Source organism: Helianthus annuus, chromosome 9 (assembly GCF_002127325.2).
Source record: "Helianthus annuus cultivar XRQ/B chromosome 9, HanXRQr2.0-SUNRISE, whole genome shotgun sequence".
Taxonomy (NCBI): Eukaryota; Viridiplantae; Streptophyta; class Magnoliopsida; order Asterales; family Asteraceae; genus Helianthus; species Helianthus annuus.
Window position 1 is genome coordinate 157,180,064 of NC_035441.2, and position 26,748 is coordinate 157,206,811.

General features: G+C 36.6%; 1 protein-coding gene, 1 long non-coding RNA gene and 1 pseudogene across 2 annotated transcripts; 2 read left to right on the forward strand and 1 right to left on the reverse strand.

The window, feature by feature from the left end:
- The first annotated feature begins 976 nt into the window (after positions 1-976).
- Positions 977-4,160, forward strand: LOC110876553 (annotated as a pseudogene).
- A 109-nt stretch (positions 4,161-4,269) lies between these two features.
- Positions 4,270-6,029, reverse strand: LOC110874799. Its single transcript, XR_002556227.2, has 3 exons — positions 5,876-6,029; positions 5,302-5,368; positions 4,270-4,502 (listed from the first exon to the last, which is right to left on the reverse strand). It is a non-coding gene; the product is annotated as an uncharacterized LOC110874799 (long non-coding RNA).
- Positions 6,030-23,144: 17,115 nt separating this feature from the next.
- Positions 23,145-26,171, forward strand: LOC110879102 (probable WRKY transcription factor 3). Its single transcript, XM_022127507.2, has 4 exons — positions 23,145-23,987; positions 24,634-25,262; positions 25,362-25,535; positions 25,623-26,171. The coding sequence occupies exons 1-4, from the start codon at positions 23,583-23,585 to the stop codon at positions 25,885-25,887; spliced, it is 1,473 nt and encodes a 490-aa protein (XP_021983199.1). The 5' UTR covers positions 23,145-23,582; the 3' UTR covers positions 25,888-26,171.
- The last annotated feature ends 577 nt before the right edge of the window (positions 26,172-26,748 follow it).

Consider the following 26,748-nt stretch of genomic DNA (forward strand, 5'->3'; position numbering starts at 1 on the left):
GATGGTATGGGACATAATGTTAACTATCTGGTAATGTAGTTGTTATGGAATTTCTCTTGAGCAATCTGTTTCGCTCAGTGCGATGCCCCGATGTTTTCGTCATCGGTTGGGGTGTGACAGTTTCCTCTTTCGTGCCTAAAGATTTCAACGTCATAGTATGATTGGCTCACAACCCTACGACCGCTCCTTACTTTGGAAATTAAGGTTTTTTTTTGTGTGTTGTATGGTACCCTATTGCCAGCTATTTTGAGGATTTTAGGCACACTTTATTTGGCTCTATGGAGAATTTGATTATGCTCATTAGTGTAAATATTTATTTATTTATAATTAAATTTGTGATTGTGTTGTTTAAATTGCTACTGTCAATTTATCTATAACCTATTATTAGATGTTCTTTAGGAAACTTATTGTGGAAAGTTAATTGAGTTTGATGTTTTTTTTTTGTTTGGTGTGTTTAGCTTATCTTTGTCAATTGTCAAGGTTAATGGTTAATTTTTTGAAGTTGTAGGTGAAATGAAGAACCCTACAGTAAATCAACTGCCAGAAGCAGATTCTTTGCCTGATGGTTTGTTGATAGCTTTGCAAAACCTCTAACCTCTTCGCCCCAACACCAGATCAAGAAAGTCAAGTCACATATTATAAAGAGGTAAACTTAATTTGCTTTCTCCCACTAGGTTTGTATTTTGTTTGGTAATTTGTTTAGCAAGTTAATTGGATTTTGTACTTGATAAATTTTGTAATGGTCTTTAATTCATGGTAGGGTAGTTTCAATTCAAATTGCTAAGCAGTTTGAGGCCTTTGGTTTTATGGACAACTTCGCTTAAAGTGTAGATAAATTGTGGAGAAGAAAGGGTTAGGAGCAAGAATATAGTGGGATGCGACGGAAAACGATGAGAGTCTGAGTACGTGTCCCTACGGAGAGAGATGAGAGTCTGAGTATGGGTTCAATCACTTGCTTCTCGAAGAACCGATATGCATGGCATCCACTCCCGAACCTTCTAGATCTGTAAGTTCCATTCGCCATTTTCATGACTCAAATAATCAGCGTTTTCATTTATTAATAATAATTGGGCGTTTGTTTTGTGATCGTGTTTGTGTAGAGTAATTTTTCATCAATGAAGAAGATCGTTGGTACTCAGACCGAAATCGATATCTCTGGAGGTTCTTTCACAGTGTCTCGACCGAAATCGATATCTCTGGAGGTCTTTCACAGTGTCTCACGCCCGGAACGTCTGGTAAATCTACGATTTTTATGCTTTAGGTTACTGAAATGTGGATCTGGTGGTAAGTATTGTGAATATTGGAGATGAGTTCAGAGTTATCTTTTTGTTTTATTTTCTAATTTATTGTTATTTTTGTAGGTAACTGGTATCATCCTTTTGGAAAAATCACAACCTCCGCTTCCATTTATATATTCCATATGTGTGTTTGATGTTGAATCTAAAAGATGGTTTAAGGGTTTGGATTTAATTTGAATTGTATGATGTATTCATCTACTACAAATCCACTAGTAGGATCCTCTATAGATGTGGCAAAATGGGCGGGTTGGATAACGGGTTAAACGGGTCAACAGGGGTGGGTTCTAGATGACTGTGATAAATTGTGTGCATTTGTTTTAAAATTATTTGTAAATAATGAATTAGTTACTTGTGATTACATTAACAACATCATTACAATAATTATGTTTCAGCTAATTTACATAGGTAGCAACTGGAGATGGAATAGCCATGGCACCGAATTGTGATTATTTCTTCTAAAATTGTTTGCTTATTAAACTTTCCAAAAACTAATGAAAAAAGACAGTGATTAATATGACATACATTCTCTTACAGGCTCTAAAAGCGTTATAAGCATTGTATATAATAATGATGAAAAAGGTTTGTATTGCAGATGTAGCGTGAATATATTCTTTTCAATCATGGATGAATATAGACAGGTAGCAATTTATCCATTTCTTGCACACATGCATGTTTATTTTCTTTTACTATCATTGACCGTACCTTTTTTACCTGACCCGTTTTGACCTAACCCATTTTATTACCTCAAAAGGGCCAATGATTTATAGTTCGCTTTGGCCCCCCCCAAAATGGTTGAGCCAACCCTGCTGATTGCTATCTAAAAATTCTTATGTTTTTTAATTATGGAAAACAACAAACTTTTTAATTTAAGGTACGGAAATTACATTTGAATTCTATTAAATGTGTTAAATGAGTTGTGTTCATGAGTTGGCGGGTCGAATTTAACTGTTTTTTTTAAAGAATAGGTAAAGCGGGTCGACCTGGTGGGTTCAACCTGTTAAGCTAAATGGGTCAGTGTTATGTTTTTGTGATTGGATAATGTTTGTGATTGGGCTATTTGGGATGTCTTTTATCATGGTTGTTGTGTTGCTCTGCCATTTTGCGTGGCAACTTATGTTGCAGCCATGGCAGATCTGAGCCTTTAATTTTGGATTTTGACTCGATGCTGATGCATCTAGGAATATCTAAGGGTTGCTTGGTCTGTCTAGTGATGGCGATGGGTGCAAAGTGCAAACTCGATGAGGTTGTATCCATCACTGATGGTCTGGTTTTATTTGTAAACTTGTATTATCCTTACAAAACATCAAATAAATTGTTTTTGTTACTCTTTAAAGTTTATCTAATGTTATGTTTTTGTAGTGTCTGGAACTATGGTAGTAAGCTCAAGTATGAAATAGAAGTCAAGAAAAAGATGTCTATAGATGTATTGTGTGGGTTAGGCTCCAATCTAGGAACTTGAGCGCTCCTGGCTTTGGATTGTTTTACGATGAACTGGTGAAAGGTGTGCCTGAAATATTTGGACACTTTCTGACTACTCTCCCAACTGTTCATTCAATGATTATTTTTGTATGCATAAAGTACACCCATGTTCCCGTTTTGCCTCAGAATAAAAGATTTTTGTTCAAGCGAGTCTGCTTCAAAAGTTACCACATATTCCATTGCATTGTCAGGTGAATTTGTTTCTCAAGATATTATTCCTACATGCAGTAAATTAGTGTCATTGGGACCCACCACAAAACTTTTTACATGTTTCTAATAGTTGGTTTGCACAGGGAATTAAATGCCTTTTTTTCCTGAATGTTTTGCTTAGAGTTGGCAAGATAGGCAGGGTTGGGTAACAAGTTGCAGTGTGTTCGGGTTGGTTGGATTACCCACATTTTTTTTCTTTTATTAATTTTTTTAGTAAAGGATTAATGCGTTAAATACATTTACAATAGAGATAGGCAATTTCAGCCCGTCATTTGTGAATGGGCTAGGTCAAATTCTAGATTCTTAGCTAAAAAATAAATCAAATGGGTCAAAGTATGGGTTAATTCGGGTCTCCTAACGACAAACATGTAAAGTACAAGATTTAGCTTAAACAAAAGCAGGTTAAACGGGTCAAAAGTTGCACAGTGTGTGTTTTAAATGCATTAGACTTCCTAATTCCTTAGCGATTAAATAGATATAGCTTCCATGGTCATCATATGTACAAAGTTTTTTTGGTCAACCAACCTGCTCAAAAGATTTAACCGTTTACCCAACCTCATTTGGGTCCAATAACTACTTACATACATTAACATTTTGTGGCAATTCTCAAAGTGCACATTTATTAACAGGTATGGTTACAAACACGTGCGTAACGAAAACCACAAGCTATTCCAGCGACTGTTGCTTGCAAGCCTTGAAAGGTTCAATTGTCGTGAAGCTCTAGAAATATTATGAGAGGGTGACATGGATGATGATGATTCTGATTTTGAAGATGACTCATCAAGAGTAGTTGTTGGTCCAGATGGCAGTGTCTATTTTGGTGTCAACGAAACCGGCAACATCATCATAACAGTTTCAGAAGCAAGCACCTCACAAGATCCCGAGAAGGATGTTCCTGCCACCTCAGATCCCTAGCATAGTCTTGAGAGTGAGGTTGCTTTTCTGCACAAGGCTAAGGAATTAGGGGTTTTTTTGTTGTTTAATAGATGGATGATTTTCTTTCTGGATGAAAGTGTAGGTGGCTGTGTTACAGATTGTTTGTTAGTTGTTTAATTGGTACTTCAATGGTATTTATCTTGCTGCCTTCTATGCCAAGTCTGTATTTAACCGCTTCCTATCATTCTATGCTTGGATTTAACAATGTTTTTGTAATATTCAAATGATTTTTTGTCACTTTGTAGTTTCAATCATGCTTTAAGATGTTTTGTATACTTAACCGTATCCTGACGTTCACTGTAACACCCGTCTCATTTAATTAAAGTTTTTACATAAAAGAACACAATTTTTTTTAAAATAAATGCATTACTTGCACAAAACTTAGTTACGTTAACAAACTTACACGATAATAGAAATTTAGTTAACTATCCAACTAGTTTAAAACATTCAACATTTGGTTTAGTGTTTACAAAACAAACATTGTCTAAAACAAGGTTAGATTAGAGCGGAAGCTTCAAAATATAGTGTTTGGTTCTTGGATTCTTGCTTGATCGCCCTCCGGAATGAGACCAACGTCACCTAATGTCGAAACCATATCAAATGTTAGTTTTGACAATGTTAAAACTCATATAAACTAGTTCTAATATCAAACAATTAGAAAAAAAATAATAATTTTCGAAACATAGTCTATCGCGCCACGCGACAGACTCACTTAAATCTTTCGCACCCCGCGAGCGCTCCCGCGTGTCGCGCAGGGCTTGATGTTCCCTGTCGCGTGTCACGGGGGAACCCATTTTCCAGCAGGTGCAAGTTTGAGACCTGCATTTCCTGCCAGCTCCGTTTTTTCACAATTCCAACTTCAAACTTGCATAACTTTCTATCTAAGTGTCCGTTTTAGGTGATTCTTTTTCCTACGCGTCCGTAATTAAATTACCAACGCATCTATCATGATTATCATGTCAAAATTTTAGTTTACGGACTCAAAGTCTATAAATCCCTATTGTAATTGTTCGACCCGCATAGTTTTGCATCAATTCTACCACCAATATTTTTATGACCACAAGGCGTATTTACCCATCTTCCGGGGCTTACGATCTTTGGCGTATCATTACCAATTCCATGGTTTACGCTCTTATGATCTGCAATCGCCAAGAGATCTTTCAACATTTTCATAGTATCAATTAAACACACATTTATTTGACCCGTTTGGCTGATTTATGGAATCCACCATTTCAACAATTACCAAACGTTTCCTAATCTAGTCTTGAATTGTTCAATTAAGTAGTGATCATCGTCAATTCAACTAATACAAATCCTTATTCTAAAACACAACTTCAAGCGACTATAATTTTCAAATAACATAATGACGGTTACATACCTTTAAAGCGCTCCCTTCAAACGCGCGTCACCACCGGCTTGTCCGCTCGACATTCCGGTTTCCTTTCCTATAGAGTTCAAGCACGAATTGTTTAGAACTCTTTTCTTAACATTCCACGCATAATTCGCCAAGATATACAAGTATGCATTTTTCAATAAAATTTTCAACATTAGGCTTTCTTTTAGGCATTTCTACGAATACCTAAAGGGCATAATTTATGGAAATTTACAATTAAGCTCATGACTAACTATGTAGCCAAAATTAATCATCAATTAAGCAAGTTCATGTAAATTTTTCACATCACATTCTGAAATCACTTCATAGAACTCAAATTACACTAGAATAACAATCATAATCCTAGTGTTTAACATGTTTCTACCCACTTAACGCCTTCAATGGTGATTATGAATTTCACAAGTAATAAGCAAAATCTCAACAAGTAATTGACTAGGGTTTATCCCTAGACACTATTTCATTCTAATTTCATCCAAGCAACAATCATGCATCACTAATTCCGAATTTCATATGTTCATCCAGAATTTTAGATGAAATCAAATAGTGAATTTTCACATACCTTATGATCCCTTTACTAAGGAGATCACCAATCTATGCTCGGATTTCGTTTTGGAACTGATTTGAGCCTTCAATTTGTTGTGAAATTTGTATGAGTTAGGGTTTGATGGAGGATGCTTGGTCGCCCCCTGTGTTTTGATCGAACCAGACACACACTCAAGTGTGTGTTTGGTGTGTTTATTTTTGTTTTAATATTATTAGTTTCAAACTTAACAACTTTGGTCCCCCATCTATCATTTGGTTCTTATTTTAGGTGTTTCTAACACACTAACGTATTACCACAAGACTTCTATCTAACTAGGTTATTTTTATTCCTAGTTAGTTCATTTTATTTATTTTCGACGTCGAATTTATAACAACAGGTTTATATTTTTAGAGGTGTTACATTCACCAGTAGTGATAACATGTTATCCTGAATGAGTCTTTATGGTTTGAAATATGGTGGTTACTTGTAACCATAAATAAAGCATCTTTCATTTCTTACTCATTGTTATAAGATTTTGTGTAGTGAGGCGCTATGCACCCACATAAAGCCCCTATAAAGCCCCAAACACCACTACGAAGGGCTTTATGAGACAAAAAAAATGGGGGAGGCGCCATTCATATAGCGCCGGGTATGGGGGATGTTTTCAAAGTTTGGACCAATCACAAACAAACAAGGTTTTTATAATTAATTAATAAAATTGAAAATTAATAATTAGGTAATGATGGGTAGGGGCTTTATGACTACGGGCTCTAGTGATATAACGCCCCATAAAGCCCCCGTGTGACGTGGTATGACACGTGTCGTATAACGCCCCACAAGGGGCTTTATGACTACGGATGGCCTAACTAGAAATCACAATCAATGAAATCACAATTAATGCACATTTTATTGGTTCGGAAAAGTAATAACTCTACTATAACTATTGCTGAAATCTTGCCTTTTAACGACATAATTTGATAAATATAAATTAATTTTTGCTACCCGGGAAGTTCCCGGGTTATAACCTAGTCTCTTAATAAAACAATACACAAAACATATATACAATAAACTAAGGGTAGAAGAGATGCTCCCCAAATAGGGAGTGGTAACCAGTAAAGTTTTTCTCTAGCTAAGGCCACTCAGTGTGGGGCTCGTCCTGGGGCGGCGACGAGCCTCCACACCATTTCCGCCTGGCCATCGTCATCTCAATCGTCCAAGGGCAGCCGCTGAAAACGTGCAGAAAAGGACAAAAATGTTAACGTTAGGGCATGCGACCGTTGTAAAAAAAAATATATAATTCAAATTCCTTTTTAAATCCAACGGACAAAATTTTTAAAAACCCAAAACATTATTAACTTTACTTATAAATACAATCAAAACACCCCATTTTTTACCAACTTCAACCAAATCTCTCTCTCAACTTTTCTTCAACTTTTTATAAAACTCTTCTACTTTTTCTAAACATTCTTCTACTTTTGTATTGGATCCATACAACCCGAACAACTCGGACAATCCGAACAACCCCACCCCGAACCCAAACCCGAACAAAAACGTTTTTGCGGTGCCCGACTACTATCCTTCAATGGAACCGAGTTGGTCATCCTCGCAATTTTCTCTCAACGCATTCGCAGGTTTTCAACAATCAACGAACGCTTTCTCGCAAATGCAACAAATGCAATCATTACAACAAATGATGATGCAAAACCTGTTCAACACGCAACTTCAATCTCAACAACCACAACCCGTTGAATCTTCTCAACAACCACAACCCGTTGAAGACGACATTGAAATTGTTCCGGAGACGCAAGTGCAATCATCGAAACGTAAAAAAGAAAAGCAAGTGGCGGTTGAAAAAGATCAACCTTCGAAAGCGAAGGCAAAACCATGGACAAGGATCGAGGAGGAGGCCTTAGCGAAGGCGTGGATTAGCACATCCAAACACCCCATTATCGGTATGTAAAATTATATATATTTTACACTAAAAATATATAAATTTTAATTTTTTTTAACATATACTTTTGTGACATTCTAAAAATATAGGTACCAACCAAACAAACGAAGGGTTTTGGAAAGCGGCATTAGCAAAGTTCCTTGCGATCATGGAACAAGGCCATTATCACGATGTCGACTCGATCTCTTCAAAGTGGCGAAACATGCAACCGGTCGTGAACCGGTTTGCGTCGATATATAATAATTTATATACAAGTAATCGTCGTAGTGGGATGAGTGACGAAGATGTTTTAAGGGTATTCTAGTCCATTAAAGTCAATAGTTTCTCCCGCCTCTAATTCCCCCCACCCCCCGTTTTTAAAACGTTAATAACTCTTTCGTACGACATTTTTTTAATAAAAATTGCACCATAAAACAAGCGTTTTTTATCTTGAAAATGACTATACTATTTCTATACTTTTGAAAAAAAAAAATCAAACACCCAGATCGTAAAACGCAATTCACAATAATAAAACCCAGATCATAAAGCGCATTGTTAAAAATCATGTCATAAAACGGAATTCACATTGATAAAACCTTAGATCGTAAAACACAATTGTTGAACCTAGGTCGTAAAAAGCATTTCACAGTGGTAAAACCCAGATCGTAAAACGCAATTCGAAAACCCAGAACGTAAAACGCAATTCAAAAAACCAGATCGTAAAACGCAATGATTGATGAAATTCTTCAGATTTCTTACACAAATTGAAGCCGATTTCATAGAATTTCTTCAATAATTAACGAAATTTGAATGCTAGAAACACTAACAATCGAATGAATCGATTGAGTCGCTTTAAAAACACAAGAAAAAAATGAGGAAATTGTGTGAAATTGAACTAGGTTTCTTCAAAAAAGTTGAAGAACACGTTGATTTAGTGTATAAATCATTGATTGATGAAGAAAATCGCAATATAATGTAGTGATTATAAAAAGAGAAAGCAAAGAAAAGGTTGAAGATGACAAGTTTTTGAAGATGATGAGTTTTTAATATGAGAGAAGATAGATGAGATTGACTAACAATGTCTCTTTCTATCAATGTTTTTTGTTCTTGTCACATGTTCTTCCATTATTGCTTTATATTCTTTCTACCAAAACAAATCTTCCTGTTTAATCTTCTCCCAATAAAACAGAATGTGCCAATTGAAAAAACAGAAGATACACGAATCCCGTATTGTGTAGGTCGTGTATTTTAGTTTGTGTTATAATGCATGTTTTATATGATTCTTATTTTTTTTAAATGAATGGTCATTCCTGATGTTCAATTATTTTATTATTATTTTTTGTCGTTTTCAAATTTTCGGAGTTTATTGTTTAAACAAAATAGAAATAGTTAATCAACTAAATACAATTTAAAACTTTTATTAATGATCAAGAGTTAATCAACTAAATACAATTTAAAACTTTTATTAATGATCAAGAGATATTGATTTTTTTTATTAATGATCAAGATATATCGATTTAATATGACTAATGTTATACATTTAAACCGAATAGATAAAGACACAATTAATTATGTGTAAAATTCTATTATTGAATGCTATTCTTATAATAAAATTAAACAACAAAAAAATATTTATTTAACACATAAAAGAGTCATATATGTAGTCACAGTAATAATTAAAACGACTAAAGTTAAATAAAATAATATCCCTTAAAGATTATATTTATTGATTACGTATGTTTGGGGATATGAAAACAACAGAATATTACATATTAACTCATTTCTATCATAAGCTAGCTTTTATAAATTCTACACCTTCATTTTAACTATCTATTTAAGGGTGGAAGGGGTGCTCTTCAAATGGGGAGTGATAAACTTTTTTTAACTAATAATATCATGCATTTCAACTTCTACATTTACTTCCCAATTTGCACTCAAACACTAGAGATGTTCAAACATATGAAGACATTTAAAAAAAAAAGAGTAAATTACAAGTTTTGTCCTTTATGTTTACACCAAATTGCAGACGCTGTCCTTTAGCGCAAAAGTTGACTAATTTTGTACTTAATGTTTCAAAATCTTACACGTTATGTCCTTTAGGCCAAACTCAGTTAGATTTTTTGGTTAAATCTGATCATATGTCTTACACATGAGGGCATTATTGTCTTTTCATCTCCTAAGGGACTATTGTGTAAAATTTAATATTAATTAATATAAAATCTATACTATATAATAAAAGAAAACTGTTTTTAGACACTTGTCATTCTCTCATTTAATTGATTAAAATTATTAATAATACTAATAAAAATAATATTTGATCTAAATTAATATAAATTTTCATTATTAATAATATTTAATCAAATCTAAAATCTAATCTAATACAAATTTTTATTATCAATAATATTTAATCAAATCTTTTTATATATTTTTCTCTAAGAATCGGATACGTGAATAAATGGCCGATTAATCCAATTTTTAAAAAAGATGAGCCAACTAATTTGATCAACAATCCATTAACCGTAACATTTGAAAAATGAGTGGTCACTAATTTCAGTTAATAAATTTATATTTATACTATATAATAAAAGAAACCTGTTTTGAGACACTTGTCATTCTCTCATTTAATTGATTAAAATTATTAATAATACTAATAATATTTAATCTAAATTATTAATAATATTTTATCAAATCTAAAATCTAATCTAATACTAATTTTTATTATTAATAATATTTAATCAAATCTAATAAGAATTCATACGAATTCCAAAGTTGATATTAACTTTCAAATAATAAAAAAAAATCCACCTAACATCACAAATGTTTCTGTTAAATTCGATTAATTAATTTGTTCAACAATCACTATTATATTTATCATTCAGTACGGTTAACCGATTTATCATCATACAACCTCCTACCTATTCAATCATATGATTTTTCAATCTTATATTAACTAAATAAATAAAAATTAATATTCAATCTTATCCTACATTAAATATAAAAAAATCCGTTAGTTCAAATTAATATTCAATCTTATCCTACTTTAAATATAAAAAAATCCGTTAGTTTTTTTTAAATATAGTTTTTTATTATTTGGTATATAAAATAATATTTATTCAACCCATATAATACACGGGGGTTTTTAAAAATATAACTTTTTTATTATTTGGTAAACAATATTACATTTATTCAACCTGTGTAATACAATGGTTTTAAGGATATAATTTTTTTTATTGTTTGGTATATAATATTACATTTATTCAACCCGTACAATACATATGGTTCTTATAGATATAACTTATTTTATTATTTAATATATAAAATTACATTTATTGAACCCGTGCAATAAAGGAAGCTTTTAAAAAGATAATGATTTATTATTTGGTATATAAAATTCATTTATTCAACCCGTGTAATACACGGGGTTATAACCTAGTATATATGCATAACAAAAACTAGAAGTCTCTGTTCACCTATCTTCCTCTTCCTCTCCCTCTCAAGCACCACCGCCATCACCTACTACAACAGCCACAACCACCACCACCAACCAATCCCTTACAACCAGCCACCATCACCAGCCGACCAGAAGATGACGAAGCAGAAGACGAACCTTGGTGGGGGTCGGAATGTCTGAGGGAACCGAATTGGTAGAACACGACGATTTAGAGGGGATTGAACAAGATCTGCTTCTACTGGTTCTTGAACCACAACTAGAGGGGGTCGAACAATGTCTAAGGGAACCGATCTTGAACCACCAACTGGTTCTTGAACCACAACTAGGCTCGATTCTTAAAGGGGCTAGGGTTCCGATCTGTACATTTCGAAACCAGATCTGCTTCTACTTTGTCGGCGGTTCAAGAGGAGGCGGTGGTTGCAGCGGCGGTTTCTTGGACGGTGGTTGCAATGGGAGGGGTGGTGTAATTCTGTTCGAATTCGAACCAAATCATCATACGAATTCTCTGCTTTGAAGGGCTTGCTTCCAGATTTGAATCAAATCATACAAAATTAAAGACCCTCGGCTATGCCCCTCCGATTCGAAATTGAAGATTTGAAGGCATCTGATTCAATAGTATGGTATACATTGCTAAAGTCTGTCCAATTACTTTGCTAGATTTGAGTTATTGAGTTCCCCAAATTCGAACAGAATTGTTATGAGAATAGAAATAGATGATTATTTTATTTTCTAACACTGAATGTGCCATCATCTTCTTTAATAATAATAATTGTTTTATTTTTTAAATAATATTAAATAAATAGCAAAAAGACTAAAATACCCTTTTGTAATTTAACTTAACCAAAAAATCTAACTGGGTTTGGCCTAAAGGACATAACGTGTAAGATTTTGAAACATTAAGTACAAAACTTGTCAACTTTTGCGCTAAAAGACAGCGCCTGCAATTTGGCGTAAACATAAAGGACAAAACTTGTAATTTACTCAAAAAAAAATTATAATTGGTTGAAAAGGGTAGGGCTCACCATTAACCCTCCTCTCTCTCTTTTCTATCTCTTCTCTTCTCTTTTCGCCGAGTATTCACCGTTTGGAGGAGTCACCAAACACTGATTTGAGGGTGGTGGCCCAATGCTGCTTGGTAAAATGGGGTTACCAAAAGGGTCACCAAAGGTGCCCCTTCCACCCTAAGTGGCATCACATTTTTTCATATTGAAATAGTTATTAATGGTGAAAAAATTGCTCAGAATGTTCACAAGTTATTATTGTCTTAGTAATTTATCAACTGATTTCAATAAATAATGCGATATTTTTTCCCCATCCTGTCTATTAGGTCATGTGTAATAAGCATTATAGGGACATGAAAAGGTTTTGGTAACGCCCTAGCACCATCCCCTGGGCGTTATAGGTAGGGGTGTAAACGAGCCGAGCCGAACCCGAGCCGACTAGGCTCGAGCTCGGCTCGTTATGTTTTTATGAAGCTCAAGCTCGAGCTCGGCTCGGTTCGAGCCTACTTCCCTGAGCTCGAGATCGGCTCGTGAGTAAAACCCAAAGCTCGAGCTCGGCTCGACTCGGCTCGAGCTATTTCGAGAACAACCTCAAATGAGCTAAAAGCTCGGCTCGAGCTCGTTTCAACAGCGATTAAGCGAGCCAAAGCTCGGCTCACCAATGTTATCATCATCATTATTATATTATATATATAAAAAACTAAAATTTTGTTTATGCTCGTTTGGGCTCGCGAGCCTAAACGAGCTTTGTATTTCAGGCTCGAGCTCGGGCTCGATAACTAATCGAGCTCTATTTCAGGCTCGATCTCGGACTCGGGCTCGTTAAGGCTCGACTCGTTCGAGCTTTTAACCGAGCCGATCACGAGTAGCTCTCGAGCCTCCGGGCTTGTTTACACCCCTAGTTATAGGGGCCTGAAGAAGGATGAACATTTCTAAAATCATGCCCAAAGAGAAGAAAAAAATGGAAAGTATTGAATGAAATGAGCATTAAGAGACATTAATGGTTATAAATTTTTGAAGGGGCGTTATTATTGATGTGGCCAAAAAATGCCCCTTAGAGGGTATTAGCCATTTCGTATGATCTTACAATTTAATCTTAACCACTGAATTAGACCATGAGTAATGGTTAATGCCCACCAAGGGACATTTTTCGTCACATGACCATCACAGTGCCCCTTCAAAAGATGTGTAACAATTAATGTCCCTTAATGCCTATTTCATCTGAATTAGACCATGAGTAATGGTTAATGCCCACTAAGAGACATTTTTCATCACATCACCATCATAGTGCCCCTTCAAAAGATGTGTAACAATTAATGTCTCTTAATGCCTATTTCATTCATTGCTTTTCATCAATTTTCTTTTCTTTGGATATTATTCTTGAAATATTTATCCCTCTTCATGCCTCTATAATGCCCAAATAGAGGATGTTAAGGGCATTATCAAACTATTTCACGCCCCTATAATACCCATTACGCATGACTTACAAAGAATCTTTCTTACACTTCCTATAAAATTAACATATGAGTAATATGACACAATATTTCTTACACTTCCTATAAAATTAAGACTTCAATTCTTATTTGATCCTCCATAATACCCAAATAGACGATGTTAAGGGCATTATCAAACTATTTTACGTCCCTAAAATGCCTATTACGCATGACTTACAAAGAATCTTTCTTACACTTCCTGTAAAATTAATATATAAGTAATATGACACAATCTTTCTTACACTTCCTATAAAATTAAGACTTCAATTCTTATTTGATCCTCCATAATGCCCAAATAGACGATGTTAAGGGCATTATCAAACTATTTCACGCCCCTATAATACCCATTATGCATGACTTACAAAGAATATTTCTTACACTTCCTGTAAAATTAATATATGAATAATATGACACAATCTTTCTTACACTTCCTATAAAATTAAGACTTCAATTCTTATTTGATCCTCCATAATGCTTAAATAGACGATGTTAAAGGCATTATCAAACTATTTCACGCTCCTATAATTTCCAAATAGACCATGTTAAGGGAATAATCAAACTATTTATGTCTATGTATTCATTTGTGAGTTATACCAATATATATCAACTTTATTTATGTTTTGATAACCTTTATTGCACGGCAAAGGATGCTGAAATATGATAATGTATTCTTAAAATAAAATAATATATAATGGAAATGGAATTGCCATACCAAGCACGAGGTGAACGACATTTTAAAAATCACTAGAAATTTGGAAGCCGCCACATGAATCCAAATTCATAATAATTCGATGGCTAAAGTTTAGTTCATTTTATTTGTTACGTTGGCTCGGCGATACAGATACAGTGTCCGGACGTTTTGATTAATATTTAAATTAATTACTCACTAAAAGTCAAAAGGTTATATGAAAAATATAACTAAAAATGTGAACTTTGAGAAAAGTTTTCAAAATAGATGACACTTTATGAAAATGTGAGAACGACTGATTTGTAAGAATCTAATTAGTTAAAACTAGTGGGATTCTCTATCCTTTATGGTTTTCCAATTAGTATTTGTTTGGTTCGTTATAATAATGTTACGATTCCGGTACTCATGATATTAGCAAATGAAAGAGATATGTCAAAAAAAGATATTGATATGTGTTTTACATCGATCGAAAAAAAATGAAAAACATTGGCAACTTCATTGGAATCACCTCAACTAACGGCACCCCCTATAGTTCACGGTACTAAAAAATAGTCTAATACAATACATCAAGAAAACCACAAGAGCGTATACGGTACTACCAAGACTGATGTTGTTTAGACAATATTGATTCGGTTCGTCATGGTAAAGAAAAAAAGAATTAAACTTTTATCGAATCGTATATAAGAAATAAACACGTCACATGGTAATCAAACGACAAATGCATCTTCTTCTAGTTCTACTACATCTTCAAATGTTAAAGAATTAAGAGTATATGAGCTTTTGATGTTAAGTAGTTTTATCTAAACAACAATGTTGTCATGTTTATCAATTATGTTTATTGGATTAGTTAATGTTATTTTGGTGGTTATTATTGATAAAAATGATTCTGTATTGATGTGTGTTAATCGTGTACAAGGTATTACAAAATATATAGACAACACTAGGAAGGGAAAAGATATAAACAAAAATACAAATGGCATAGATCAAGGGAGAGAATTATGTGCAGCCATTGAATGATGATTGATTTGCAATCATTTGTCAATCACGTTGATTGACTAAATAAATGAGAGGAGAATATTCATCAATCATTGATAGCTTGATTAGTGGTGTTGATACGCCCCCGCAAGATGGAGGATCCGTCGGAGACTCCAATCTTGGACCGAAAAGAGATGAAAGGCGCTCTTGCAAGCGGTTTGGTGAGGACATCCGCGAGTTGATCCTTGGTGCTGACATGAAGAACTTTGAGTTGCCCGGAATTAACTTGTTCTCGCACAAAGTGATAATCTAGAGCGATATGTTTCATACGCGAATGATAAACAGGATTTGCACAAACGTAGGTTGCTCCGGTGTTGTCACAGTAAATTGATGGAGTGCTCATAATTGGAAGCCCGAGTTCACTTAGTAAATTCTTAACCCATGAGATTTCAGCCGCAGCATTGGCGAGTGCTTTATATTCAGCTTCGGTAGATGATCTGGAAACAGTCTTTTGTTTAGCAGATTTCCAAGAGATGATATTGGGCCCAAGGTAGATGAGGTAGGCGGTAGTGGACCGTCCCCCATCATTAATACCGCCCCAGTCCGAATCCGAAAAAGCCTGCAAGGTAAGATTAGTATTGTGTTTCAAGAACAACCCATGATAGACCGTTCCTTTCAAATAGCAGAGTACCCGTTTGAGAGCTTGCCAGTGTGATTGTTTAGGTGAGTGCATGAATTGAGATAGCTTATTGACCGCAAAGGAGATGTCGGGACGAGTGAAGGCAAGATACTGCAGAGTACCTACCAGTTTGCGGTAAGGGGTGGGATCGACTGGGGGAGTGGAGTCAAAGGAAGAGAGAGGATCGGAAGTGCTTAGAGGAGTTAGCACCTCTTTTGCACCATCCATTTTAAAGGTGGTGAGAATATCTTGGATGTGGCGGTGTTGGGAAAGAAATAAACCTTGAGGCGTAGGAATGACCTCAATTCCTAGAAAATGATGGAGGGGGCTTAAGTCTTTGATAGAAAATTGTTTGCTTAGGGCTTGAACAAAGGAATTATGATTGCCAGTGAGGACAATGTCATCAACGTACACAAGGAGATAGCAAGTGATATTATTGAGGTTGTAGACAAATAGGGAGGGATCTGAGATACATTTTTAAAACCAAAGCGAATGAGAAAATTGGTTTGTTCGATGTACCAAGCACGTGGTGCTTTCTTAAGTCCATAGAGGGATTTTTTGAGTTTGCAAATGTGTCGTGGGAATTCCGTATTAGTGAACTCGGGGGGTTGCATCATGAAAACATCTTCGTGGAGAGTCCCATGAAGTAATGCATTATTAACGTCTAGTTGACGCAAGGACCATCCTTTTGAGAGAGCAATAGAGAGAACGGTCCGAATTGTGATGGGTTTAGTGACGGGACTAAATGTTTCATGATAGTCCTTTCCATGTTGTTGATGAAACCCTTTGGCGACTAGACGGGCTCTTGTCAATTGTGCCGTCGGGTTTGCGTTTGATTCGGAATACCCATTTGCAACCAATAGGAGTTTGGGTTGTGTGAGGTACAAGTTTCCATGTGTTGTTATGAAGGAGAGCATTGTACTCAAGGTCCATGGCATGGTGCCAATCCGGATCCTTCAAGGCTTGAGTATAGGTAGATGGTTCAAGGGAAACGGGTAGAGGGTGAATGGTGGTAGAGTTAACAAAGCTTGGGTTGTAGTATTTTGGATTTGGTTTTGGTTGTCGACGAGGTGGTTGAGAAATATGTGGAGGTGAGTTTGGGGAAGAGGTGGATGAATTGGTAGTGGATTGAGATTCGGTTGGGTGTGAGTTAATAGGCTGAGTATGTGGGCCAATGGGTGAGGAAGGTTCATTGGGCTGAAGAGTGGGGCCGGGTGAGGAGATGGGCTCAGGGGTGGGTGATGGGCTGGTGTCAGATAGGCCTGATGTAGGGGCGTTATGGCTGAAAGAAAGGGAGGAGGTATGCGGGTCGTGAGAAGGAGAAATGTGAGATGGGTCGTGGGCTTCTGGAGAGATGGGCTGGGGAATAGGGGTTGGTTGAGGGATGCTTGTTGGGTCAGAGGATGAGGAGTGTTGGGTAGGAGAGGGATGTTGGTTGGTCAAGTGGTGTGGGAACAGAAAGGTTTCAAAGGACATGTGTTTAGGTTGGGAGTTTATAGTTTGGGATGGAAAGATGTGTGGGATAAATTCAACATGGCGAGAATGGTAGAGTTTATGAGTAAGGGGGTCATAACATTTGAATGCCGATTTGGAAGACGAGTACCCAAGGAATATGCACACCGTGGAGTGGGAGTGGAGTTTAGAAGCGGCGTATGGTCGTAACCATGGGTAGCAAAGGCAACCAAAGGGTTTGAGTTTGGAATAAGTGGGAGTGGTTTTGAACAACATATCAAACGGGGATTTTTTGTTAAGGATGGGTGTAGGCAAGCGATTAATTAGGTGAGTGGCGGTTTGAAACGCATGGGACCAAAAATGTTATGGTAAGTGTGAGTAATGGAGGAGCGCAAGGCCGGTTTCAACGACATGGCGATGACGACGCTCGGCGACACCGTTTTGTTCCGGTGTGTGAGGAGGTGTTGTATAATGGGAGATGCATTGGAAAGTAAGATATGCGGAGATACCCACATATTCACCCCCATTGTCGGTAAATAAGGCAATAATATTGGTTTTAAAAAAATTTTCAACTAAAGTTTTGAATTGCGGAAAAAGTGTTTTAACATCAGACTTGCGTTTAATTGGATATAGCCAAATGTATTTGGAGAAAAAAATGACATAATATTTAAAGCCATCAATAGATGTTTTGACGGGACCCCAAACATCCGAGTAGATGAGTTGGAGAAGTTGATTTGCAACAAAAGAATTTTTGCCAAAAGGTAGTTTGTGGCTTTTATTTAAAGAACACGACATGCAATGAAACGAGTCATGGGTCACTTTATTACAGTGAAGTCCTAATCTAGAAATTAAAGACTTAAACACTTGAAACGATGGATGTCCAAGTATGTGGTGCCACATGAGAAGAGAGGTGGTTTGAGTGGTGTTGACTTGAGGAGATAAGGAGATGGGTCCATAATAGACATCATTGACGTTCACTCCCCGCATGAGACGCGCCCCCGTGCGTAGATCCTTGACAAAAAAATGATAAGGAAAAAATTCAATGGAAACACGGTTAGTACGACAAACTTTAGCAACGGAAATAAGATTATTTCGAATATTTGGAGAAACCAAAATATTGTTTAAAAGGAGTGGACGGGATTTTGTTGGAATAGTTGTTTGAGCAATATGAGTTATAGGGAGAGTTTTACCATCACCTAGCACGATCTCATTGGGTCCTCCGTATTCAGAAAGAACAGGAAATGGATGCTTGTTGTTTGCGGTATTGCGCCGGTGTCCCACATCCAAGAAGGTGTTGTACCCGTGGGATGAGGAGTAGTATGATTGACTACCGGGGTGTTGTTGTTGTGAGGCGAGACATTATGTTCTTTGAGAAAGCGACCAAGTTTCCTACAATCCTTAGTGTCATGTCCGGGAATATTACAATAATAACAATAGGTGTTGTTGTTTCGGGTCGGGCGATTTGTAGAGGAGGTAGGCCGAGAGTTCCATTGGTTTCGATTAGTGGGTGGAGTGGTGTTGCGAGTGGAACGAGAATCAGAGGTGGGTTGGCGGTTATAGTTTGAGCGGGTGGAGCTTCGGTAGGTGTTGTTGACGGTGGTAAGGATGGGTTCGGTGAGAGTTTCTTTGAGAGTGCGTTCATGGTCTAAGAGTTTTTCAAAAAGGTCGGCAAAGGAGATTGTGGTGTCATGGGTTCGAAAAGAGGCTACCAAGTTGGAATAGTCATCGCCTAGTTGGTTCATGATATGAACAACAAGATCTTCCTCGGACATAGGGCTTTGAGCAATAGCAAGTTCATCAAATAGAGACTTCATTTCATGGAGATAGTCGGAAATAGAGCGATTCCCTTTTGGATTTTTGGCTAACCGAGACTTAAGGGAGATGATGCGAGAACGTGATCGACTCGCATAGCTTGAGTTTAAGAGATCCCAAGCTTGGCGGGCTGTTTTGGCGGACGAAACAATAGGTTGGATTTGATCGGAGCAACTACCAAGAAGAGCGCTTATAATCATTTGGTCTTAACGGAACCAACAGAGATATTCCGGGTTTGGTTTGGTTAGTTGGCCCTCAGTAATAGTTTCGGTTGGAGTGGTCTCGGTTTCAATGATGTGGTGGTCGAGTTCAAGACCGATTTAGGGTGGCGTTAACTTGGGTGCGCCATGAGGGGAAGTTTTGAGGGGTAAGTCTGATGGGAAAGTGAGTAGCAGCGGTAATATGAACAATCGGTTTGGCCAGGGGGATTGAAACGGGTAGGCAGCAAGAGAGCAGAAGGTGTGCGAGAGGAAAAAAAAGAGACTATTGCAGCCGAAGGTTGATAAGATCGAATGTGGCTCAAATGAGCTTGTTAGGCTCTTGATACCATATTGATAAAAATGATTCTGTATTGATGTGTGTTAATCGTGTACAAGGTATTACAAAATATATAGATAATTCTATGAAGGGAAAAGATACAAACATAAATACAAATGGCATAGATCAAGGGAGAGAATTATGTGCAGCCATTGAATGATGATTGATTTGCAATCATTTGTCAATCACGTTGATTGACTAAATAAATGAGAGGAGAATATTCATCAATCATTGATAGCTTGATTAGTGGTGTTGATAGTTATTGGTTATACTAAATGATTAACTTGTAACACAAAACGTTTAGACAAAATTATTAACTAGTTTGTGATGGGATCATGCAACACTTTTTGTTTAAAAATTGATATGTACCATTTAAGAACTCATATGCTATAGAATATAATGCGATACAAAAAAGATAATGTATTTGATAGTTATTATTACAATAACACTCCATATAACTATTTGGAATCACAAAGCGGAAGCCAAATAGATGCAACATCAATGAAAACACATGGATGGATGTTACTTATGCTATCACTTTGGGTTACAACTCTTTACTTCTTTAGAGAATATCTCTACCCTTAAACATCACGAGTAGATGTTGATTCCATAGAGTTTGACTCCCTGTATATTTTAGCATTATGATATGATCAACCCCTTCACCATGTACCATGCTATATGGGGAAATGGAGGTGTGGACCATAAAATAGTAAAAAATGATACACATAAAGGCCATGAAAGGATGCATTCCAGAGAATTTGTTAAATAAGTTGCAACAATATTACATTTCCAGTGTTTTGACCTATATTTGTCACAAGCGACGTGTGGTCAATCAGAGCCCGTGGATGTACTCCCATCTCTGCAAATACTAACTGTCGTGACAGAGAGGACCCAACTGATATTCCTTGACAATGACGTCTCGTCCAATCCTTCTCCAACCTCTCGGCTATAAATACCAAACTTCTCCAAAGGTGAAAGGTATGTCACATTCCCTGCTCTCACTCTAACTTATACTTTCTCTGTCTAGAAAGAACAATACTTATTCTCACACCGGAGGATGATTACAAGAAAAACTCCTCACCTCCCTTCTTGTAATGAGGTCACGGTGTTCTTAGCTTTGAGACTCTCAAATTAGTGCTTGTAAAGATTAGATAACCCCACATTGGGTTAAACATTAGGATAAATTGATAACCTCCTCGAGTTAGACTTGTGTTTCTTCATAATATAGTTTAAAAGTAGATAAAATCGCAATTCAAAAACTATGATATAATGCCACTTAGGCTATAGCCTAGTGGTCAAGAGAAATTATCTCTTGTGGGAAGATCAAGGTTTAATCCTTAGAAGGTGTAAGTATTTAAGAATTGTCTGAAACGATTTGCAAAACCTGTGGTGCAGTGGAGGAATCAGCTGCCCATGTCTTACTGTAATGCAACTTCGCAAAACGGGTCTGGGAAAAAATAACAATGTGGATTAGGATACATATGGTTAATACCTATGGTAACCTAAAAGAATTATTATCGGAACTGAACGAGATGAACTGCAGCCGGAAGATGAGAAAAGTGATACACGCAATAGCTATCCAAACAATGCGGTCTCGTTGGAAAGTCAGGAATGAGAAGATCTTCGGCGATAGACAAGGCACGGTACAAATGATTGTGGCGATCATAAAGGAGGCAACCCTTCAAGGAATGAGGATGAGATCAAATTATAAAAGCATTACACAACAAGAGTGGTGGGATTTTAATGTAAGTTGGTAATGAATGTAGTAAACTAGTTTTTTGTTCTGATTGTTTGTTTTGTATTGTTTTTGGATGTAATGGATTGCCAGCTCTTGACTGATGGTTCATATTTTGACGGATTAATAAAAGGGTTTCGTTTGCTATTAAAAAAAATTAAGAGGAAAAATTAGTCTATCAAAAAAAAAGATAATCGATAAATTCGTAAAAGTTGGTAATTATATCGGCATTAATACAGGGGGTGCTACTTTCTACACCCCCCCTATTTACTTTTTTCACCCCCCTCCTCTCACATACTTACAGGTGGGGCCTGCGTGGGACCGACAGTTTTCCTTTCACAAGGGGGGTGTAATCAGGAAGGAGGGGAGGTGTGTATAGAATGGGCCAATACAGGAGACCATAGCAAATTCAATGGTCAAGTGTATTTAATGTAGACAGAGAAATTCTCACTATTGATAAATATCTAAAATCCAAAAATAGATATGAACACGACAACTTGCCAATTTCCATAGCGTACATTACAATTTCAGCCTTGAGGTATTCCTTAATTGCAGATGAAGTCCTCTAAGTCGTTAACTAGTAGCCTAAAACAAGTTAATGAATCGCTTTCTGTAACAAACAGAGTAAAAGCATCCATAACAATAAATCCCCCACAAACCTCCATCTTAGCGTCACATCAAATTTCAAACTTTCTTTTAAAAACATCTATTTTTTACATCAACAAACCTCTGCAAACCCATATTAAAAATATTAAATTTATATATAAGTAATATGTTTGTGAGAATAGAGGCCCCACTTTCTCATCCGTTTCCAAGTCCGGGGTTGCAGAATTCCTTTCTAGACAACCTCCAAAAACCTCGCCCACATCAAGCCGTCCAGTGGTCTACACGTTGTTCCGGATAGCACTAAAACAAGACCCTGACTCCAATAAAATGTTTTAAACTGTAAATAAAAGTTAAATAAGACCACCCGTAGTAGGACATTATTTTTGAAAAAAATTGAAAAATAACGCCCCCACCCATTACACTAGGTGTTTTGGGAGTTTATTTTTGAAAAAAAATTTTGATTAGCGTTGTATTTAAAACGCCATGTTGCACTTGTGGAAGGTTTGACTTGGGTTGACCCACCAATGAGAAATCAGTTTATTTTATTTTATTTTTTTGTTTAAGGATTGAAAGGGGCATTATTTGGTCATTATCCCCACTACGCTAATTTTGCAATAACGCCCCATGCTGACTGGACTGACACGTGTCGAATAATGCCCCATGGTGGAGGCATTATTTTCCCCTTTCACTACACATGTTCTAATAGATGAAGGACCAGTTATGTAAACCACCATAATCCGATAAGAAGAAAATCTATTGAGGATGTAGACACACATACACTTTCTGTAAACTTTTTTTTTTGAACGGCAAACACACTTTATATATATATATAAAGGGCCAGCAAGAAGCTGAGAACAAGAAAACAAAAACAAACAACGACCACAATTACATCGAGTCTATTAAACTAAAGGACATCCAATTTCCCCAACTCGGCTTCTTGATCTTTGACCGACAGCAAATCCAAACAAAGCTTTCCTCCTTTATTTGCTCGACGACTGAAGAGACTGGGATGAAAATGTCTTCAAAAACTTTTTTATTCCGAGTAAGCCAAAGTCTCCATACCGTTGCAAAAACAACTGTGGACACGCACTTCTTCCAAATACTTCCTCCTGGGTTATTGAGAATGTAAGAGACGAGCTCATTAATAGAATTAACCTCCAAAGGGAAGCCGATTTTGAGCCGACTTTCTGTAAACTACTACTGTCTGCTGTCTGGCTGTCTGTCTGTACACGGAATCTAAAACCATATTGAAACAAGTAGATAGATACATACCTAATCATCCAAATATCAAACCCACCAAATCATTCCCATCACCTATAAAACTTCCAAACCCATCACCCAATTTCTAGAGAGAGAAACCCCATCTCTTAGAGAGAGAAACCTCATGGCAGAAACACCACAACACCACCGCCAAGTTCCACCGGTGATTACACTACCACCACAATCATCATTCGAAACCCTATTCACAGGTGGGCCTGGGCCGGGCCCAGGGTTCAGCCCCGGCCCAATGACCATGGTTTCCAATTTCTTCACTGATCATTACCCTGATGTGGATTCACGCTCGTTTTCTCAGCTTCTTGCTGGTGCTATGGCTTCACCTGCATCAAACGCAACTGGTTTTGTGTTTGATGGGTTGAAAGAAAGTGATTCTGCAAAGAAAGTTGGGGGGTTTAAGGAAAATAGGCCCGTTGACTTGGTGATTGGTCAATCGCCATCTGGGTTTGTGTTTCCAAATGTTTTTAGTCCTTCTGGGTTTCTTAATTCTCCTGGGTTTTTATCACCTCTGCAGGTATTGTTGTGTTTCGTTATGTGTTCTTGTGATTTAAATGAGGAAGTAAAGTTTGATTTTTTTTTTTCTTAAAGAATATCTTTGAGTTTTGGTGTTAAATTAGCTAATTTTGAACTTTAGTTTTGACTTAATTTGTTTGATTTCAAGTTAAAGTTTGAAAATTGCTCCAAGAAAATGGTGATCTTTGAGTTTTGATGTCAGATTAGCTAGTTTTCAAATCCAAATTTGACTTAATTTGTTTGATTTGGACTTAAAGTTTGGTAATTTTTTCAAGAAAATGGTGATCTTTGACTTTTGATGTCAAATTAGCAAAATTTTAACTTCAAGTTTGGCTTAGTTTGTTTGATTTGGACTCTTTGATGATTGTTTGATGGGAATATGGTAACCTTTAACTTTTCATGTCAAATTAGCTAATTTTCAACTTCAGTTTTGACTTTATTTGTTTGGTTTTTACTTAAATTTTAATAGTTTCTCCAAGAAAATGGTAACCAAATTTGTCAAATTAGCTAATTTTAACTTCAAATTTGACTTACTATTTTTTATTTGGATTGAAACTTTGATAGTTTCTCCTAGAAAATAGTAATCTTTGACTTTTGATGTCAAATTAGTAACTTCAAATGTGTTCTTATTTGTTGAATTCCGGCAGAGTCCATTTGGGATGTCACACCAGCAGGCGTTGGCTCAAGTTACCGCTCAGGCTGCATTATCTCAATCTTATTTCAATCATATTCAACCGGAAAATCAGCCTTCCGCAACAGAGTCATATGAGCAACAACCACAAATGGTCAACACAGTCAATTCAAAATCAGATCACGAGGATTCCCAAATCGGGTCACCAGATGATTTGTCGGTTTCTCAATCCGACGCTACTGAACCTCAACAAATGATTGCTACTGATACCAATGATGGCTACAATTGGAGGAAGTACGGTCAAAAACAGGTCAAAGCAAGTGAGCATCTGCGAAGCTACTATAAATGCACATATGTTAACTGCCCGGTGAAGAAGACGGTCGGGCAATCAGTTGATGGTCAAATAACTGATATCGTGTTTAAAGGCAAGCACAATCATGACCCACCTCCACCTAAGCGCGCTAAAGAAGGTGCTGCTGATGTGAACAAACCGATTAATTCTCAATTGGAAACGCGCGTTGTGGAAACGCCGGTAGCTGATCAAGGATCGAACCCGTTGATGAAATTTGATCAAGTATGTAATCAGTTCATTGATCAGTTGATGAGCACTGATGAGCCAGACGATGAACCTAATCCAAAAAGAAGGTATGTAGAAGATCGTTAAGCATATGCATTTATGTGTGTGTTTTGTTAAATTTAACATTTTGCACGTTCGTTAACGCATTTTTCCCACATGGACTAAAGGAATACTGAAGTCGGGCCTGTGTCTGTGCCTGTGGACCCGGCGGCTTTATCTAACAAGATGGTACCAGAACAGAAAATTGTAGTTCAGACAAGAAGTGAGGTTGATCTTTTAAACGATGGGTTCAAGTGGCGAAAATACGGGCAGAAAGTGGTCAAGGGGAATACTAATCCAAGGTGATCGATCTTATTTAAATTTTGTTGGGTGAGGGTGAAACATATAAAATGGTTGAGGTTGCTTATATGAAGTTTTGAAATGTGCAGGAGTTATTATAAATGCACATTTGCAGGATGCAATGTGAGAAAGCATGTAGAAAGATCTCCATCAGACCCGAAATCTGTGGTAACGACATATGAAGGGAAACATGATCATGATATTCCAGTATCTAAGCATCGAGGATACTTTAGCAACAATGGTGGTGGGCAAATGGGTAAATCTACAAAACCGTCACAGCGCAAAGACACCAACTTAGGAAACAATGAAAGACCGGTTCTTTTACAGATGAAAGAAGAGGCAATAACGGCATAAACGCTGTTCTGAATGTGGTAATGTAAAAGATGTCTTTTGAAGTTTGTATTGTTGCTAACAGAATAGTAGTACATTTCGGATTATAAGTATTTGATGGTTTATTGGAGATGAGTCTTTGTACAAATGGTCGGGTTGCTTGTAATGAGTAGATCGCGGGCCTTGCTCGCCCTATTTGTTGTACACAAAGAGAGTTATATGTACTTCAAGTTTAAGGGTAGATTATGTGCTGTCATTGTAGCTCTTGGTTGTTGGTTTGCTCTTTAAAGGAAATTTTTGGAATGCTGTATGGTATAGTTATGATTTTCTCTAACATGTGTCATGTATGTTTATATGCTAGCAATCTTGGTTTAGCTGTTCTTGAACCCATATTAGGATTGAAAGGGCCCGTGTCGTGTCGGGTCTGAAGCCCCAAGTTACGGCCGAAGAGGAATTACAAACAATTCCTTCTGGGCCATTGGGTTTGGTTGAAAATTGGGATGGCGAACGAACTGGAACCAGGCCAAACTCAAAATCTAAAAAGTTCGGGACGGGTATTTAGATATAGGACCGGATATGACTAGATTAAATTTAAAACTTTCGCATGTATGGACTGGTATGGTATTTGGTGATTCTCACCAAATTACCTGAAACATGCTTACTCATTTATACGTGCGATACACGTAACCATTTTCTTTTGTCTCTAGATTTTTTCGTCCTCGAGTATCAAAATAATATACTGATTTACTAATTTTGTCGTCTTAGTTTTATAATTTCTAATTTCTAATTTTTTTCGTCCTCGCGGGTATAACCGATATGTGATGAGTAATTACTCATCGTGTATTGGGTATAACACTTTTTTTTTGGATAATCTTTTGTCAAGAA

Bases quoted from the DNA above. Each gene is read 5' to 3' on its own strand.
- LOC110879102 (XM_022127507.2), top strand. From the start codon at position 23,583: ATGGCAGAAACACCACAACACCACCGCCAAGTTCCACCGGTGATTACA. The intron at 23,988-24,633 runs GTATTGTTGTGT...GAATTCCGGCAG, and splicing joins GGTTTTTATCACCTCTGCAG to AGTCCATTTGGGATGTCACA. The intron at 25,536-25,622 runs GTGATCGATCTT...TGAAATGTGCAG, and splicing joins AAGGGGAATACTAATCCAAG to GAGTTATTATAAATGCACAT.